At 40.4% G+C, this 19010-nt stretch overlaps 1 protein-coding gene across 1 annotated transcript; it reads left to right on the top strand.

Annotated features, from left to right (window-relative positions):
• The first annotated feature begins 9737 nt into the window (after positions 1 to 9737).
• Positions 9738 to 10697, top strand: MC2R (melanocortin 2 receptor). Its single transcript, XM_063323984.1, has one exon. It carries the CDS (start codon positions 9738 to 9740, stop codon positions 10695 to 10697), a length of 960 nt encoding a protein of 319 aa, XP_063180054.1.
• Positions 10698 to 19010: the final 8313 nt, after the last annotated feature.

Consider the following 19010-nt stretch of genomic DNA (forward strand, 5'->3'; position numbering starts at 1 on the left):
GGTCAAAAAAAAGGAAAGTTAAAAAGCAAATATTAGAACGGTGTGCATTTGAGGATGGAGAGTGAGTTTGAGGCATGTTTTGCCTCCTTGTAAATCTGAAAGACACTCGAATATGATGAACATACCTTCCATTTGCTAAAGTTTTTTTATTTCTTCAGGTCGCCTTGCCTTGACTGTGTTGCTAAGCCTTGTCACCGCCAATTATTATATGCCAGGGACCCAAATGAATCTCACTTTAGCTGTCAAACTGCTAACTGCAGAGAGTTTGTGTTTTCACCCGTCCTTTTACACAGAGATGAACTAAATCCTCAGTTCCTGAGCCCAAATTCACCCTTTCTGTAGTAGCCTTGAGCTTTTGTTTGGTTCCCTGGAAGCAAACAGATTTTCTCGGTTTATTCTGTTAAGAAAGTTATTCTGCTTTTGGGCATTGCTATTTAATGACTATTTAATAGATCCAAATGTGAAGTCTTTCCCTAGGGCAATTAACTTGTGCTATTCCCCCGTATTTGTTTCAGTAACAGGGAGTACCACCTCTTCATGAAATATTGTTAAAGCTCAACACGTTTTTTACCTTCATGACTTGAATTACAGTTCTTCGTAATAATTACTTAATTTTATCCAGACTGGTATAGTTGAACTTTGCTGCTGCCGAGTTCTCTCTACCTCATTAACTTTCCAGTTCAGCTACCAGTTTGTCTTTAGTAGAGGTCTTAGATTGAAAAACAAACATAGTGACAATCATCTTGATGGATAGTGAACATCCTATGACATCTCAACCATCTACCTGTGTGTTTAAACACTGTTTATAGTACAGACCAAGGTCTTTTTGTGAAGAGACTCCTCGATTTACAGTCTGCCACATATTAGGAGGGGAGGTTATAAAGATCAGGAGTAGCTGAAAGGAAACATAGAATATTTTCACTTTGACTGGGCATCTTTTTTTTTTCCTTATAAATGTTTTCAGAGACAGTGGATGATTTATCTTAAAGTGACCCTAATTCAAGTCAAGGTTATGCCAATAAGACAACTGTCTTTCTCTTTGATTTAGATGTTCCAATCTTTCCTTTACGCAAAGACTATGTTGGCTTCATTTCCTTTATAAGTAATCTTGCTCCCAGAGTTTCCAGCACATTGACTCACGAGTTGTTTCACTAGCAGGTAAGTGGGGGTTTACTAAATCTAAAACTCAGAAAGTCTGCTTGGAGAAAGTAGTGAAAGATGCAATGTTATTTGTGGAATGAAGTGCCATATTTCTAATGTTCCCTAAAATCTTTCATCTTACAATCATTATTCTCTAAAGCAAAATTTTGGCAGGGGTTTTATGTCTCTTTTATGATGTTTGAGAAAGATTTTCTTCTTTACCACCTGAAGAAGTTAAGCTGTACCATAGGAGATCTTCCACTGAAAGGTTTCTTATCTTTTGGATACAGTTTGGCCTGCTCCATCTCAGTTTTTTCACTGCATCAGCCAGAGGTCACTTATCTTTCGAGACTTTCTATAACTGGTCATCAACGAGTCTTCTTCTGGGTCTGGACTGGGAATTACGCAAGGAGGGCTACTTCTGCCAGGTGTGGCTTCGTAGCATTCACTCTGCTGCAGGGAGATTGAATTCTGTTCTCACTTACTCTAGTGTAAATATTGAGCAATTCTATTGATCTACCTGATATTATTATAGATTTTCAGGAGTATGACTGACAGAAGACTGTGTGGTTTGGTGCACCCTAGCTGCCAATACTCGTAGATACTTAATCCTGTGTCAGTCTGCAGCACACAGCCAAGGAAGGCAGAGGACAGCAGAGGTCTCTCTTCTTCCCTCTTGCAGGAGGTGACCACAAAGAAAATTGGGGCACAGTAAATGCAAACAACAACACATGTTGTTGTAGATACCTCAACTAACGTTTATCCTCTGACGCTCCTTGTTACTTTTTTTATACCAGAAGCAGAAGCCAAATGATAGCACACACACACATATATATGCATGTAGTCCTGTGATACCTGTGCAGAAATGGAAATACCTGTTCCACCACAGCACCATTGCCATGGGGCTCCAGATGCTGATGTATGGCAAAAACAAGCTAGAATGACCTAATTTGGGGCATCTTCATAAATCTCCCACCCCTCTCCAGAGGTGGGTTTGGATGACAGCACACCTTTTTCAATGAGATTTTGGCTACTTCTACCTATAGCAGAAGCCGTGCCAGCACTGGATGCCGACACGCAACCAGACTAAAGCTTTATGTGGCCACTACTTCAAATGCAAGCAGATTTTTATGGGCTTGCAGAATTTAGGTTTGATTCTTCCCACATTTGCTTTCCTATTTGTTATTTCTCCCTCTCAGACAGATGGGCATGAAGATGGCTCTGAAAAGACACATGTCAAAGAGGAGTTTTCTTCACCCTGCCCCCATCCTATAGGTTTCCCAGAGAAAGTAACTACCCGTTGAATTTGTTTTTTAATCATTGTTTTTTCACTATTTTTACTTTTTAGCATAAAGAGATGTAAATATGAGCTCAGTGGCAAGATAAAAAACACAACAGTATTTTTAAGTAGCTCTCAGGGAAGAAGATCCTGTGTCTTTCATGCATTGTTTTTTTTTCAGTAAGACATACCTCGGTTTACAAGATAGTGCACTTAAACAGCAGAGGATGTGCTACAAATCCACACCCTCATTTTCTATCATTTAAAAATATAAAATATTAATCTAATGGTTCCGTCTGCTTTAACTATTGGTTTGTTTGCAACTACTGGAGCAATCATGGCCAGAGAAAAAGATGGGTGTCTCCTAAAAAAACACTTACGAGGGCTGCTTTCATTAGAGCAGAAACACAGAACTTCATTTTCAAGAAATGGTTAATGTTTTTCTGTACGGGAGTTTTCCTTGATGCTTGCTGATAACAACATTTCTGTGATGGCACTGTTAGTGGCATACTGAATGATTTACTGGAAAGAATAAGAACAGAGCAGTGGCCTCAGAAATGTCACTTGAAGGCCTCTTGATTGATTTTTACAATGATCCCAGAGAACTATTTGTCCTGTATTCAAATTCATTATTATTTTTCATTCCTTGTAGAAATTTACAGCCTATACCTAAGCCTATACATAGGCTTAAAATTAATTTATTCTGGAAGCAAATAAGAAAGAATGGTGTAATAGAAGTAGAATATGAAGTCTGGAACACAGTAACTAATGTTTCAAAAAAACATGAATCAAGCTACTACAATTTTAATAAAGAAACATATATTTAGTAGGCATTGATCTTAGTAGCTCGTCACCAAGTCACTCCAATGGATTGAGACTGATCTACTAGAGTGAAAGATGTGACCAAAGGGTGTAAGTGCATCACTTCCAAAGCAATTACCCGCATCAGGCGCAGCAGGGTGGTGATGGGTTTTTTTCCTTAAGTAGATTACGTTGTTAACAAATGACAATATACTAATAGCTATATTTCCTAATGTATCACAACTTTACAAAGCAACAGCAGCTTTACGGAGAGTGAGACTCCATGTGTCTCAAAACAAAAATCCAACCAACTCTCATCATCACATATACTGTCCAGCTGCAAAGACAGGGGAAACCTTCACTGAATTTCATTCCTTTCCCTGACAGCTGTGTATCAAATGACTTGTAAAAGTTTCCCCTCCCCAGGGCGCAGCGTGCTGCCTGCACCCGTAGGAAGGCTCCTACGTACTGGATAAGGAAGCCGAACACCAGTCACCAGTGCATTAGTGCATTTACAGCCCTCGATTTTCTACAAGTTCTGTTTTTTCTCTCTGTAGCTTGCTCATTTCCAATAAAGTGTTCACACACTTGACATGAAGAGGCTTATGTCACTAATGAGTGTGTATTCAGTGTTTATGCCTTATGACAAGACGAGCCTTTTTATATAACCTCCAACGATTTATGCAATTTCTTTAGTTCCAGATGCTTGAGACAACAGCATAGTTTTCAGTCTCAGCAATTGTATGTGAAAAATTATACTGCCGCAAGGAGTTAATCAATTAGAAAATGTTTGCTGATTTTTTAGCTTTGCTTTATTTTTCTCGCTGTCATTTTAATGGCCCTTGTCATTTCATTCATAAACATCCTAAATAATTCCTTTTCCTCTCTGCTATTGCAAAGATATTATTTTTTAAGCATATTGAGAACTCAGTCTATCTTTACTTAATCCTTTTTACTTTTCTTGCTTTCAGTATCTTTGCTGAAATACCCAGGGCTGTGCATGTCTAGAATGAAGCTACACTAGCATTGTATAGAGAGAAGCAATCTTGGCCAATAAGTTTCTACATAGCTTAGATGCTTTATTGCATTTTTTGCTGTTGGCAACAAAATCACGGCATACTGAATATACCTAACCTTAAATACAAATGAGGAAATCTTTCCTGAAAATGACACTTTTCCTTAGTCATAAAACAAAGACATAATTTTGTTATTTCAAAGTTGATCTTAAGGGATGTTAAGTGTGAAGTTAGTTCAAAGAAAGTACTAGACAGTGAAATGATGTGGGACATATATTCAATATTCTGATGCAGTAAATCTCCAAGACAAACAGCAGTGAACACTCTTATACAAGTATTTATCTAGGTCTGATGCCGGTTCATGAAATTAAAATCAGGTTACATAACATTATATAGTGTCTTGGGCACACATGAGGAGCCAGAATAGCTGTAATCAGTGATTAATACCTGGCCGACCTTATTTTGTTGAACACTAGAGGGAGATCAAAGCAAAAGAATAGATGATCTAATAGATGATGGATACTAATTGGTGCTGTTCATAAAATTTCCACTGATGAAAAGATGAAACACCAGGTATCATAGTATCTTAATTTTTCGACATAGCTTTCACATGGCCTTATTTGATATTGTTTTACCTAGAATGTAATTTTAAAGAACGAAAAAAAAAGACTCAGAAGGAAAACGACTGTGCTTTTATCAATACTACAGTTAATATATTCTGCACTACATTAGTTTTTCATATGACACGTTTACTTTGATAAGAAGATAGAGGTTTTAGCAACTGAACAATGAAACATAGGCACAAAATCCAGCTATCTCACTGGTTTTTGAACATGTGGTACTTTTTTTCTAGCAGGTACCTACAGCAGTAAGCGGGGGAAACTCGTGTTTCTGAAAGACCTTCCCTGGAAAGAGATCTTTCTGTTAGACCTGAAGGCAAGCAACTGAGACTGTTCGCACGCAGAACAGGATGGAAATTAATGCTGTCACAACTGCTGTTCTGTTCAGTGTTTGCTGAACAAAGCTTGTAACATAAAATGCCTGTTTTAAAATATACATATTTTTTAGTTTTGCATGAAAGAAATTTATCAAATGCACGCTTCTTTGCCCTCTCAGTTACTGCTGGGAAATACTAGTACTTTCAGCAGGGTTCCCAAAGGAAGGGTCATTAAGGCCTTGAATAGTTTCCTAAAGGGACCTGGTTCATCAGCCCATGCAGAGGAGGGACCCTGGCATCCACGTTTCACAACCAAAGAACTCCTCATGCTGCAGTTTGTGCAGGGATTGTTATGCTGGTAGGGATGTCTGAGCTGGATGGAAACAGCATGATGTTGGCACTGGTAGAAAGGTGGTTATTGACAAAGAGCTGACAAAGTTAGGGTTAGTTTACCCTGAGTATATTGCTGGGCATGGTGGCTTGCAGCTACCTCACACGTCAGTACAGTGTGCTGCAGCCCCCGCACCAGTCGGCACCGCCAGCCCACCCCATTTTCAGTGTACACCGTGGTGTAAGGAGAAAATGTGATAGATAGACATAGATATATATACACACTAGTAATTGCTATTGTTAATTAGGGAAGAAAAGGTTTGGCTCGGCTCGAGGGACGTGACAGGAGTGAGAGGGCAGGAGCAGCGAGAAGCGCAGATGGGAAGGGAGAGCTGGGAATTTGCCTTTCAGCACAGCAAGCTGCTAAGCTGGCCCGGGGCTTGCTGTGAAACCATAACCTCTCACAAAGTTACCAGTCGGCTCTCCTCCACACAGAAAAAAAAAGAATGCTCCAAGTGTCACTTCACAACTTGTTTCAAAAAGGAGAAATATTTATATGTTATTGAACAGCTGTGCTGTCACTAAAGTTAAGTAGCAACTTCTCAGATGCGTCCTGCACTGTTTGGGTCTGTTTAATAAATGAGTGAATTATGGTTTTTGTCCAAGGCTCATCCTGCGCGGTGCTGGGAGCTCCCAGCATCCACAGAGGTATTCTCAGCCTGGTCACAAGCTGAAGTACTGGGGCTGGCTTTAGCTGTGTAACACATAGCAGTACAAACGTGTTTGCAAGTGTCAGAGTGCTGTAAAGAGCCAAACCATAACCACAGTGAATGAATACGGCTGACAGCTAATCTGAATTCTATTTGTTTCTTAAGTTTGTCAGTATATACATTGTCAGAATAGTTTGGCTTCCAGTCTCCCAGTTTCCTGCTTCATCTTGCTTTAGATGACTACAAATTGAATAAAACTTGCCGAGAGTATTACAAATGTATGCATTTTTAGTAACTTCACTGTTGCTGTGAGATCATTCCCCATTATACCAGCTCAGGACACTGTCTCTTTCTAGATAAATAATGCTTCTGAATATCCAGTGCTACTGAGCTGTTGATTTCTCCCTGCAGGACATAATTTAAACATGAAAGAGAAAGGGTTGAGGTTTTTGCAGTTTTTGTGATATAGCTACATTTGCAAATGTGTTTCAAACTTAAGGGGTCTTCTTTGTCATTTATTGTTTTTTGACTGTTTTACATTTCTTACTACCACCAGGCAAACTTATTCTTGGACAGAATGACCTCAAGAAAGGTAAAATACAAATAGTTCAGCCATTGCCAGGAAAAAATTATTGTAATATAAGGCACATATTGTTCTTAAATTGTTGTGCTCTATTTTTAACAATTCTGGCACATAAAAACTATCTGTGAAAGGCTGACGTTGCAGATACCTGCAAAAGATAAATCTGAGGTCTTTCAGACAGTGGTGTTGGTGAATGGCATGAACCCTTTATCAGGACAATACAATGTGGAAGCGAACTGACAAGGTATTGACAGTGGAGAGTAAATCTGTTGCATCCAAGCTGCCTCTGGTAGTGCTAACAACACAGGAGGGTAAACTTTTTTTTCACCTGCTGATTATTTATAGCTTTGTGTGAAATGACCTTGGCTCTAATTTCTGTAGCCAGTGGAAATACACAGCCGAGCTCCAAGGTGTCTTCTTTTTCCATTAGCTTTTAGGACACACTGAGGTTGCTCATTGTGTTCACAACAGCTTTACGTCCCATGTGTAGTCATACACTGTGTAGAAGCATTAAACTACTTCATGCATGCTACCTGGTAGATGTGTGTCAGTGAAAGGATCCTGTAAATGTGGGACTTACTGCAGATGGATGATATAATTTGTATTGCACAGATCAAGCACTGGATTTACCACCTGTGGACAACACGGTATACACAGATATTTCTGTCTGGGAAGTCTGAGACAGACATCTGACTACGCACAACACCGAAACATCAGAAAAGGAGATAATTGGCAACATCCTTGGTGGAACCGTAATAAAATAGTGTGCAATAGGCATGTATACATGCTGAAATGAGAATCGCTGAAATAAGAATGTCTTTTTCTGACTTTCTATTAATTGTTTGAGAACAACACTAAGTGGTATAATGTAATCATTCGGATTACTGTAACTGCTCTAAAGGCCTTATAAGTTCTCTGCTCTAACCAAATGCTGTACTGAATATGAAGTTACTGTAAATTTATAAGCAGCAGATGTAATATATCATGCCATTCATAACACTATATGTTTTCAGTGAAGGAACCTTCATGTTTGTCAGGCAGATTAGTTCAGCAATATGACTATATCAGCAAAGAAGCATTATTGAAAAACAGTCCTGAGAGAATAGTGACTTCACAAATGCATTTTTGCCAACTGATTGTCCTGTTTAAATCCCATTGAAATGAGGCTTTGTCTGAAGTGCCTGTGTTGACCTTCTATCAAGACTGAAAATTGTTTAAACAGATTGCTAGGTTAGAAATCAAAAAAAATTAACTGTGACAGTAGCTCTAGGTGAGAACAGGAAAAACATATCATTAAAAAGACATTGCTGAGTCTCATATTCTTGTTAGTATCTCCTTCCTTCACTTACTGACAGATGTTGACCTAACTGTCTTTGGGAATGTCCATGCATGCTGCAGTGCAGTACAGTTCATTTTATCCACTACACAGCCTTTGTTTTCAGATAAGTATGGGTACTCTCTGGAATGCTTTCTCTTAAGTGAGCTTCTTTCAATTGAATTAATGATGGCTGGTGGTCCAAGTCTCAGCAGTCTTCACCTCAAGTAGCACCTTACTGGCAATCTCTGCAAATAACATTAGAAAACCCAGGTCAGAAACCTGTTTTCCATTGAAAAGTGGCCAAACACATTCATCTGCATTAAGGCTAATCATATTCAATCACCAGTTCAGCTGTCCTGACTACAGATGCCCACTGACACTTGCAGAGGGCATTGTTTGTATACAAAGTAATTAAAAATTTTTACTTCTCCCTTGGAAACAGTAATGGCATTCGGCAGCCCTGACTATGAACAAATGTCCAAAGGAATTTCAAGACTTATTGGTATGAAAGTGCCAAACAACTCTAAAGCTGGTTTGAATTTAAAAACAGAGGGAGAATATATCAGTTCTTTAAAAAGGGGACATTCCAAATAGCAACTGCATCTGTTTCACAAATGGGGCTATAAAAACTACAAGAAAAAGTGGGTCTTATTGTTTATGGGTAACATCCAAGCTAAATTAATATCACATCCATTTATACATTAATGAAAAGCCTAAAAAACCTAATCCTTTGGAAAGACTCCTGTATGCTTTAATGTAGTTTAGATCAGGTTCATTATGGAGAAAGAAAAACATGGTCCTGATGCTGAAATAAACATTTGGTCTTTTAGAGAGTTGTAAAATACAGCCAAAAAAAGATTATACTTTGGGTCTTAATCTGCATTAGAAATATGTTCATCAAATCAAAAGACAGTTGCAATTTACCTGAAAACAAAGCCTCTCACTAGTATCTAACATGCCTCAAAAGAATATCAGTATTTACAAATGTTCACATCTAAATTGAGGGCATTTTATTTCACCATCAAGTGTGGTGGTAAACACGTTACTGTCCTGGACAACAGTTTACCTTGGCATTGGTCTCATTTGTGTCTAATAATACTGCAAATCTTGTAAGAAATGCCAGACTTTCTCAAAGCAAACAGCTGGGCCAGTAAAGATTGCCAAACTCTTGAAGTCTGTCAAATCAGTTTCAGTAGATGTGGAATGCTCATTGGTAAAGAAAACTATATATTTTTTTTAAAATTGCTTTGAAGCTAGAAGAAAATTTACACTTTGTTTTCCTCTAAGGTTCAGCAAAGCCTGGAGGAGCTCTTATTTTATCGAAACAAACTTTGCTCCAAACAAACATCTCTCTGATGATGATATATGTTCATTCCATTGCAATACGTGATATTTCATATGTCTATTTTTGCCATATCTGTGTGGTAAATTTCTTCTTGATATTTATGTTTCTACATGTTTTATTGTAGGAGAAATTCAAAACATTTCAGTTAAGCCTTGAAATTGCTCCAGATGAAGGAGAAAACCTTCATCGAAAGAAGAATGGTCTGACTGACAGATCAGCTTCAGAATAAAGCCAAGCCTGAGAAACAACAATCCAGAATCTTTCCACAATCAGAAGAAATGAGCACTGAGAGACCTTCCAACCTCATCAAACACCCAGGGCAGACAAGCATTGCTTCTCTCGAAAATATAAGTGATTTCTCCTTAAATGTCACTGACTGCACCCAGGTCGTGGTGCCAGAGGAAGTTTTTTTCACTGTTGCTGCTGCCGGAATACTGGAGAATCTGCTTGTCCTTATTGCTGTCATTAGGAATAAGAATTTGCACTTGCCCATGTACTTCTTCATTTGCAGTTTAGCCATTTCAGACATGTTAGGTAGCTTGTACAAAACTCTGGAGAACATCTTTATCATCTTGTGCAAAATGGGGTACCTCACACGTCGTGGGGACTTTGAGAAAAAGCTGGATGATGCCATGGATTCCATGTTCATTCTGTCTTTACTGGGGTCGATTTTCAGCTTGTTAGCTATTGCAGCAGACAGATACATCACTATCTTCTACGCTTTACGATATCATAATATCATGACACTAAGAAGGGCCTTGGTTATCTTGGCAATCATCTGGACATTCTGTGCTGGCAGTAGTATTGCCATTGCCCTCTTCTCCTACGAAGCAGCAACAGTCATTCCCTTCACCATCCTGTTCCCTTTAATGATGTTTTTTATACTGTGCCTCTATGTCCATATGTTCCTCCTGGCTCGATCTCATGCTAAAAAGATCGCCTCACTGCCAACCAGCACAGTCCATCAGAGAACTAACATGAAAGGAGCCATTACACTGACTATTTTCCTTGGAGTTTTCCTTTGCTGTTGGGCCCCCTTTGTTCTTCACATCCTGTTAGCAAGGTTTTGCCCACATAACCCTTACTGTGCCTGCTACATGTCCATTTTCCATGTGAATGGGACACTCATAATGTGCAATGCGATCATCGACCCTATGATTTTTGCATTCCGAAGCCGAGAATTACGGAGTACATTTAAGAAGATGTTCTGCTGTGCCAGGTCAAACTGGAACTGGTAAATGCTTCATGAAAAATGAAGATCGTAGAAGCACACCTATGGGGTGCTGTGAAACATCAGTTTGCAGAGTTAAAAATATTAACAATTATGCCCAAAGTAATACTATGCTTCTAGGATACTGACAGTGATTTTCAGAGGGCTAACAAAGAATGCATAAAAACTAAGTATGCATACAAATCTTTGCTAATAGGACCTCCAGAAATATTACTGATTAAGTTAATTCTGCCAACAATTTTCATGCAAGTAAAAAAATAATTGTATCTTAACCATCTTTGTCATTTCAGAAAAATTCAAACATAAATCTTCTGCAGCAAGTATTGCATTACCCCAGAGATGAGTTTATGCCAACTCATTTTGTTTCAGTAATTTCAATTTAAGGTGTACACTACTTAAAAATTCTGCTGTTTAAATCACAATTAAATGAACACTTGTTTCTAAATTGCACATTTATGTAAAACTCTACGATAAAGTAGAAAATATGGACATGTAATTGGATTTTGCTGGAAAAGTGAATTCATGACTGTTCTTTAACATCTAGTCTCCTTAAAATCAGGCAATTAGTGTTCTCTAAGTTTCAAAAGTAATTTTGGACTGTGAGTCCAAGAGAATAAGATATTTTGGTTTAAAAGATATTTTTAGTGACTGAAGAATTTTTTCCAACACAAAGTTGTTGTGGCAGCAAAGACAGGTTTTGAATTTTAAAACCCCAGAGCCAGGTCTGGACTAGCAAAGGGAATCGCTGAGCTTGCCAACTCCCCATTGGAAGTCCCGGGGCCAGTTTGCGTTAATAAAATAAGAATCTTCACAGACAGTAAAAGAACTTTGATTCAGTCGTGACTTTCTAAACATGTCACAAAAAAGACTTCAGAAAATAAAATACCAGAGAGAAAATTCAAAGACCTCCACAGAAGTCAGCCACCTGGGTAAGGAATCAGCTAGCCAGTCTGGAAGGATGCTACAAAGCAGTTTGCAATTTACAAAATCCAAGTGAGAAAATTTTGAACTGTCCCTGCCAAGCTAATAGAAAACTCACAAAACTTTAAGGCAGAATAGTTTTCAACAGCAAAACGTCCTGAAGCAGTCCAGAGCATATGGTGAGGAAATAACATCACAATAATTCAGTGGAGTTATTAAACTGTGCCAGAGAGAGAATATTTAGTAAGAGACAACCATGAAACTGAGAAAAGGAGAAACTGAGAAGGAGAGGAAAAGATAAAATCTATTAGAAATCAGAGATAAATACAAGAATTTACTCTGATAGAACACTAAGAAAAACGGAATTTTCAAGCTATATGGAATATGGACCAAACTGTACATATTCAAGTGGACTTAGGCTTACGGATAAAGGTATAAGAAAGGGACGATAAACCTGAAAGCCTCTATAGAACTAAGTAAAGAAAATAAACGAGGAGAAAAAAAGATACTAAAATGAAAAATTTTCAAACCTATATATTTATTACCAAAAAAGGTTTATCTATAAAATGCAAGTTCAGAAGGGAGTTCAGATATAATCACACATTTTATTTTAATGAGAATTTTTTCCTTTCCATCAAAAGTGGAACAAATGTAAAGCTGCACAGCAAGAAATGACAGTTAGAACTGAAAAAAAAAATAAAAATTATATAAAATTAAAGACAAGGCAAAACAGAAAACCTACAGTACCATAATACCCTGTGTACACAGTTGATGATCTTCAAAATGATTAAAAAAAATTAGACAGAAAATTGTAATTTAGGCAGCCCTTATATTAACACTGCAACACATGAAATATCTGCTAAATATACGTTCCCTCAAAACTTTATTTTTCATCCGCTTCCCTAAAACAGACATAGTTAAGACAGCTAAGTAGCCTCCACCATGTTAGATGTCACTGCATCCTGTAAGGAAGTCCACTCTAACTCTACAGATACAAAGTGTTCATGTTCAGACTGAGCTCTCCAAAGGTAAATTTCAGTAAAGTACCTACCATAAAAAAATTAACCTGGTAACTTCTAAACATGGAGGGATAATCATTAAAGAAAATACTATACATTTAGCACTGCAAAGAGGAACGTTCAAGACAGACTTGTGTCAAAATCCAAAATTCAGCAGTAAAGCATATCATTAAAATTCTGTATAAAGTCCTTTGAAAAGCACTCCTTGTCTTGTGGAGGCACTGGCAGTTAGGGCTAGGAGAGGGACAAATGTGAGTGTCCACGCTGGGGGTGGACGTGGCCACGGCTACAGCAGGCCCCAGATGAGGCCACCAGCTACTGCCTTCTTTTACCACACCAGGATGTGGCAACTCAGGGTAGTCCTGCGACAAGTGTGGCTTGGCCTGGAGGAAACGGGACAACTTGGACTGGCTGCCTTCAGCCTTCATCTCGCTGCCTTTACCTACACAAGAGTCTCAGGAACTGGCTGGCACTAACCTTCCTCGCAGCATCCCCAGGCCCAGGGGAAAGAGGAGGGGGAGCAGTTACTCACAGACCCTAGGAGCCAGAGCCCAGCTTTGCCATGCCTTGCACTTTGCTTTGCAACAGGGACCTGGGTTCCTACCTCGCCACAAAGCTTGACCCCCAGGCCGTGCAAAGGGGAGAGTGGCCAGAGGCAAGTGCATTGGACAAGGCACCATTCCCACCCTCATCCCAGACATCCAGCCCGTCTTATAGGTTTCCCCACTGCCCTGCCTATGCTGCAGCCTCAAGAAACGTCTGGGAGTAGCGGCACTCTACTGCTATGCTCCAGACCTACACCAGGAGCCCTCAGACAGCCTGTGTGGGACACAAACTGCTCACCAAACAGCTGGGTTCACTCCCTCCTCTTCATTACCCATGCCTCAGCCTCACCCTTGACCTAAGACCCTAAGGGCACCTAAGATAAGAACTTAAGATACAAGGTCCATTCTACAAGCACACCATCAATCCCTTTCCTCTTGGCCCTACTTCAAGGGCAAACTATCCTCCATTAACCCAGTGTCTGTCCGCTCCTTCCCAGGCTGTCCCCCTGTCTGTCCCAGCACCATCCCCAAGCCTCCCGCCACCATTTACCTGCAAAACACGGAGCAGCCGTGGTTATGTAGGTTATGGCCCAGTGAGATTTTTTTTCCATCTAGCTTGTTAAAACAAGGAGTCAACAGTTAGGCAGCAAATTTTTGGCAGGTTTTATCCCACATCATTTTCTTTGACTTAAAAGTATTTCTGCAGTTACTGATGTTGGATCTCAAGTTGCCATGAGATCCAAGCACTGTCCAGAACTGGTTCCCACCTCATGTTACCAGAAATTAACCGCCTATTCTTTGTAGCCTACCTGGTCTCATCTGTGGATATCCTTAGAACAACATCCCAAAGTATTTGTTCATGTCATGATGCCCGAGCAACACCTAGACTTACGGTTTGAGGTTACATCTTTAAACTGGTAGTAGAAACATGATGGGCGTTACAGTTAGACTCTGTGTCTAGAACCCAGACAGCCAGCAAGATTGAGAAAAAGCTGCTACATAAGAGGATCTAAGAGAAAGCACAGAGATAGCAAGGTTGTAAATTATGAGAACTGTCTGTTGTTCTCTATTTTGAATGTGTTCAGAACAGAATTTGCCACATTCTCTGTGTAAATTTGTAAGACATGCAGATCCTATGCAATTGCAATACAGCTGAAATCTGCATCACAATATTAGATCTCAAGCTGAGCCTAAGGGTTGTATAAAAGAGTCAATATACGTTTCAAAAGACACATATAACAACTTTTTTTTTTTTTCAGTTTGCACCAGTTACAACTAAATGGGACGTTCTTTTCAAAATATTTCCTTTCTGGGGAAGCAGATTCAGGAAAAGCACCAAATATTCCTGAATAAAAAAGCTTCTAGGAAGATTTTCATTTTTAAGTCTGCCAGCATTTGTTGCATGTCAGCAGATGGGTAAATCTCCATGTGTTATCTCCTAATTGGCTATAAATTTCGCTTGCGTTTTAGCTGTTGTGCAGTCTCCAAGAAAATAAGTTTTTCTGTTTCATATACTAATGTCTCCATATATTTCCCTCTGTTGCTCTTTGGACAGATTCTTTATGCCATGATTTGCGAAGCTTTCATTGTATTGTACTGAAGTCACTCTTGAAACTCTACTCTGATATAAGAATGTGTAACAGTGAACACTTTTCTCAGATTTGGGGACTTCCCTTCATCTGCCCAGCTTTAAATTGCAAGTGTTTGGGTGGCAGAACTGTACCTTAGCTTTGTTCATCTTGGATCCTACCAGAAGCTAATAAAACTGGAAGGAAAATCCAGTCCCTTGAAAATCACAGGCAATGCTACAACCGATATTTCATTTGGAAGGGTCCACAGAACTTGACGTGCCTGTGGCAGCAAAACATTTCATAGTCACTGCAAAACCAAAGAAGAAAAGCTCCTCCTCTGTTTCTGTTGTTTTGAACTGAACTACATGTTCAGGAACAAAGTGAACAAATCTGATAAAGGCACACGGGGGAATTAATTCCACTGTAGCAGTCTTTATGCCGGTGAGGGACAGGCTTGCAGAGCAGTTTGATTTTGTTCACAAAACAGCAAAACAAATATAGTTTATCTGTGAGAAAATATAGTTTAGAGTTTATTTAGGTGAAAAAAAATCTTGTTTCCATTAATTATGGTTCTGGGCAAGTCTTTCAGGAAAACAGGTGTCTTGGACTCCTATTAGCTGAACAAAATTTCAGTTTTTCAAGCAATATTTAAGTAACTGGAAAAAAAGTTTGACTTGAAGCGGTGAGCCCCGTCAAAGGCAATCAATACTTATTTATAATATTTGTTGATAATATCGATTGAGGAAAATGTTAGCCTACTCTTCTTAAAAATATCAAGCAAGATACTTCATATCGTGTCAGCTAAAATTACAGACAAGGAAAACAATAAAAGGATCTTAAAGTATCTATTTATTGTGAGACCTAATGCTGCTTGCAATAGTACTGAATTGCGATTACATTCACAACCTTATTGATGTGGTTGGTTTTTTTGAATTTCGTCAAGCCTTGGAGGCTTGGAACTTTCAGTATTTCTGTTTCAGTACTAAACATCTACATTTCAGGCAATATTATTTTTTTTTAATCTTTTTAGCTGGATTTGAACTAAATTCTTCAAATGATACAGTTGTTCAAACACAATCTTTTCCCCAAGTAGGCACAGGGTCTGTTTTTTAATTCTCTCAAGGTAATTAGAACAGATGGCAGTCTATGAAGATATCGTGTTTTCATCATTTGATAGTGCTTTGATACGGCTTCTTTTGAAGTGCCACTTTTACAGAAGACACAATGCCAATGCCGTTGCGTGTTTCTGATTCAAAGAGGATGACTTACAGTACAATTCTGGAGAAATGAGTGTGACCATTTAAAAATTCTCATGTCCACTTGAAAGCAGTTTTCTTATGTCTGCAAATCCCCTCAAATTACCGCTATAACACAAAGATCATACTGTTGAACTGTCACACACACTCTAATGAGTGACCATAAGCTATCAAGTAATTATGGATAACCCATCTGGAGTACAAATGCCTAATGAGTGTTTAAAATTATTCATTGCTTTCCATAATTATTTTTTTTTACATTAAGACCATGAGACAGATTTCTTACATTCCATTGCTTCATCAGCACCTTTATGCTACCATCTATTACAACTGCAGTGCTTCAACAGTTACCCCTAAACTTCATATAAATTATCTGAATAAAGGTAGAGCTAGTCAAAAACCATTTGCTAACAAGAGGAATTCACAGCTTCACACCATCTGACAACCTCACCAAGGATGAAGGAGATGGAGCATGTGGCTTAGGTGGATACTTGTATTGACAATTCAGCTGTAGCAGGTGAGATGCATGATTTACATGGATGCCCAAACTGCCCCTTCATAGGTATTGCTGTATAGAAAGGTTTCCAGAACAAAAAGGCAGCCTGCATTGTATGCAGCTTTACAGGTTCACAACTCGTTTCAGTGTCATGTCACCACCAGCTCTGCCTGTCCCTGCCCTCCCCTGGGACTCCCGCGACCCTACTCATGGACCAGGACCCCATTTCAGTGCCCTGGAGCCATCAACACCTGCCTCAGTGATGCCACAGCAGGGCTGGTCTCCATCTCCCCACAACCCTGCCCTGTCCAGCCATGGGACACCAAAGACCATCCCACCTCCAGGGCTGGGGCTGCCCTGCTCCTCTCTGGGGTGGTGGAATGAGCCCTGGCTGCCAGGCCCTGCCCTGATGGACTCCAGGGGAGCCCCATGGTCACCGGCCGCTACAGCGCCCTCACTTTAAGCTGTTAGTTGTAAACATGCAGTTAAGAACCACTTTCACAGAGTGTGAAACCACAGAGGAGCCTCTGCGGCATAGCATGAGAGCATTCAGCTCTGCAGGGAGCCTCGGAGTCAGCATAACGCCGTGTAGTTCAATACAGTCTCTAAAGCCATCAAGAAATATCTTCAGCCCCTTTAAAATCCTATCACGTCACTTATTCTGGCTAATTGTCCCTTCCTGACAGGTTAAATTTGGTCTCAGTATTAGGTGGCATTGAAAGTCTAGGGTAGGTCTCTTCATATTCAAAACTAGCTTCCCAGTCCCAGGGACTCCTGCAGCTATTCACTTTCGAAATTAATTGATATTATGCACCATGCTAAATATGCATTTGAGTCTTCACTTGAATTTTAAAGAATGATCTACAGAGTCTACTTCACTGATGAACCATTTCAGTCTTGCAGTCTACAGTCTTACATTTTCATTTGCTTGAGAAATGAAACCACAGCCAAGCAATTTGGGTAATCACATCATCTGTCATGACAGCTAAATCTGTCTTAACTGCCAGTCTGTGCAACAAGGAAGAAAGAAAGAGGGGGAAAAAAGTGTTTCAGCCCATCATGGAGCAGTCCGTGTCAGAGGGCAAGCCGAGAGGAACTGATGGAGGCCCCGTGTCTCTCGCCTGCACTTAGCTTCCTCTCAGATCACAGCAGAGCCAGAGCCTTGGAAAGAGTGGGGGGAATTTGGATAAAAAGGCGGCTGCTGGCTCCTGGATGAGCAGGCAGATGAAAGAAGAGCAGCTTGCAAGCGAGAGCTGGCTGGTTAATAAGGGGTTGAGACTGGCAGCATTTCCCATCAGAGGAGCTGGCACTAGGGGTGTTAGAAGTCTGGGAAAAGGCCCAAGGAAAAGGGTCCCTGAAGAATAATAATTTTTTTAAATACTGGTGTTAAATGGACTAAATCAATTGTTCAGCCTGTTTCTATACATAGGGGTCTTTACTGAAGGCTTTGTCTGGGTGGCTCAGGACTAGCAGGGGCATGAGAAAGCCCATCAGGCAGAGGGGTCCCTGGTCTCCCAGGCTGGAAACGTTGCCAGCGAAGCCAGGGAGGGTCAGGCTACGAGGGAAGAGGACAGGGAAGAAAAAAGTAATTTCTAGGATTGGGTAGGACAGCATGGAAGTAAGCAGAGAAGAGAAAGTAATGAGTGGAGAGGACATACTCATCTTGCACCACTGGAAAGAAGCGTGCAGACCTGAGAGAGAAGCAGAAAGGAAGAAAGCAACATTCAGGATCAGACGAAGCAAAGGAACATTGAGAGATGAGTGAAAGGAGCAGAGATGTCCAGAACAGGACTTTTGTTCTTGATTTGCAATAACAACCAAGAATTGCTTCTTTTTTTTTCAGCTGCATTTTCTGTTTGATATTGGTGTATCCATTGCAGGTGCCCGGGTGCTGACACTGGAGAGGGAGCTGCAGGGCGGCCTCTGCAAGGAGAGGCCAGGTCTGCATCGAACCAGAGACAGATGGTTCCAGCCGGCTTCAATGTCCCCACCACAGGGCACGGCTGAGCCCTGCAGCCAAGATGGTGGCACCTCTGTGAACATGTCTGTAAGAAAGAGTGAAAACACTCCGCAGCAGCTGTCAGAGAAGAGTGGGGAAAAAATGTGAGAGAAACAGCCCTGCGGACACCAAGGTGAGAGAAGAAGAGGATGAGGAGGTGCTCCAGGTGCTGGAGCAGAGAATCCCCTGCAGCCTGTGGAGAGGACCATGGTGAAGCAGGTATTTCCCTGCAGCCCTTGGACATAACCATGCCGGAGCAGCTATTCACACTGCAGTCCATGGAGGACGCCATGCTGGAGAGGGTGGATAATTCCTGAAGGAACTGCAATCCGTGGAGAGGCCATGCTGGAGCAGGTTTACCCTGAAGGGCTGCAGCCCATGGAGAGGCCCCATGGTGGAGCCAAAAAAAAGTATGAGGAGGAAGGAGCGGCAGAGAGGAACTGTTATGGACTGACCACAATGAAGTTGAGCCTGGGGAGAAGGGGAGGGTAGGGGGAAGGTCTTTTTAGTTTT

Source organism: Chroicocephalus ridibundus, chromosome 2 (assembly GCF_963924245.1).
Source record: "Chroicocephalus ridibundus chromosome 2, bChrRid1.1, whole genome shotgun sequence".
NCBI classification, from domain to species: Eukaryota; Metazoa; Chordata; class Aves; order Charadriiformes; family Laridae; genus Chroicocephalus; species Chroicocephalus ridibundus.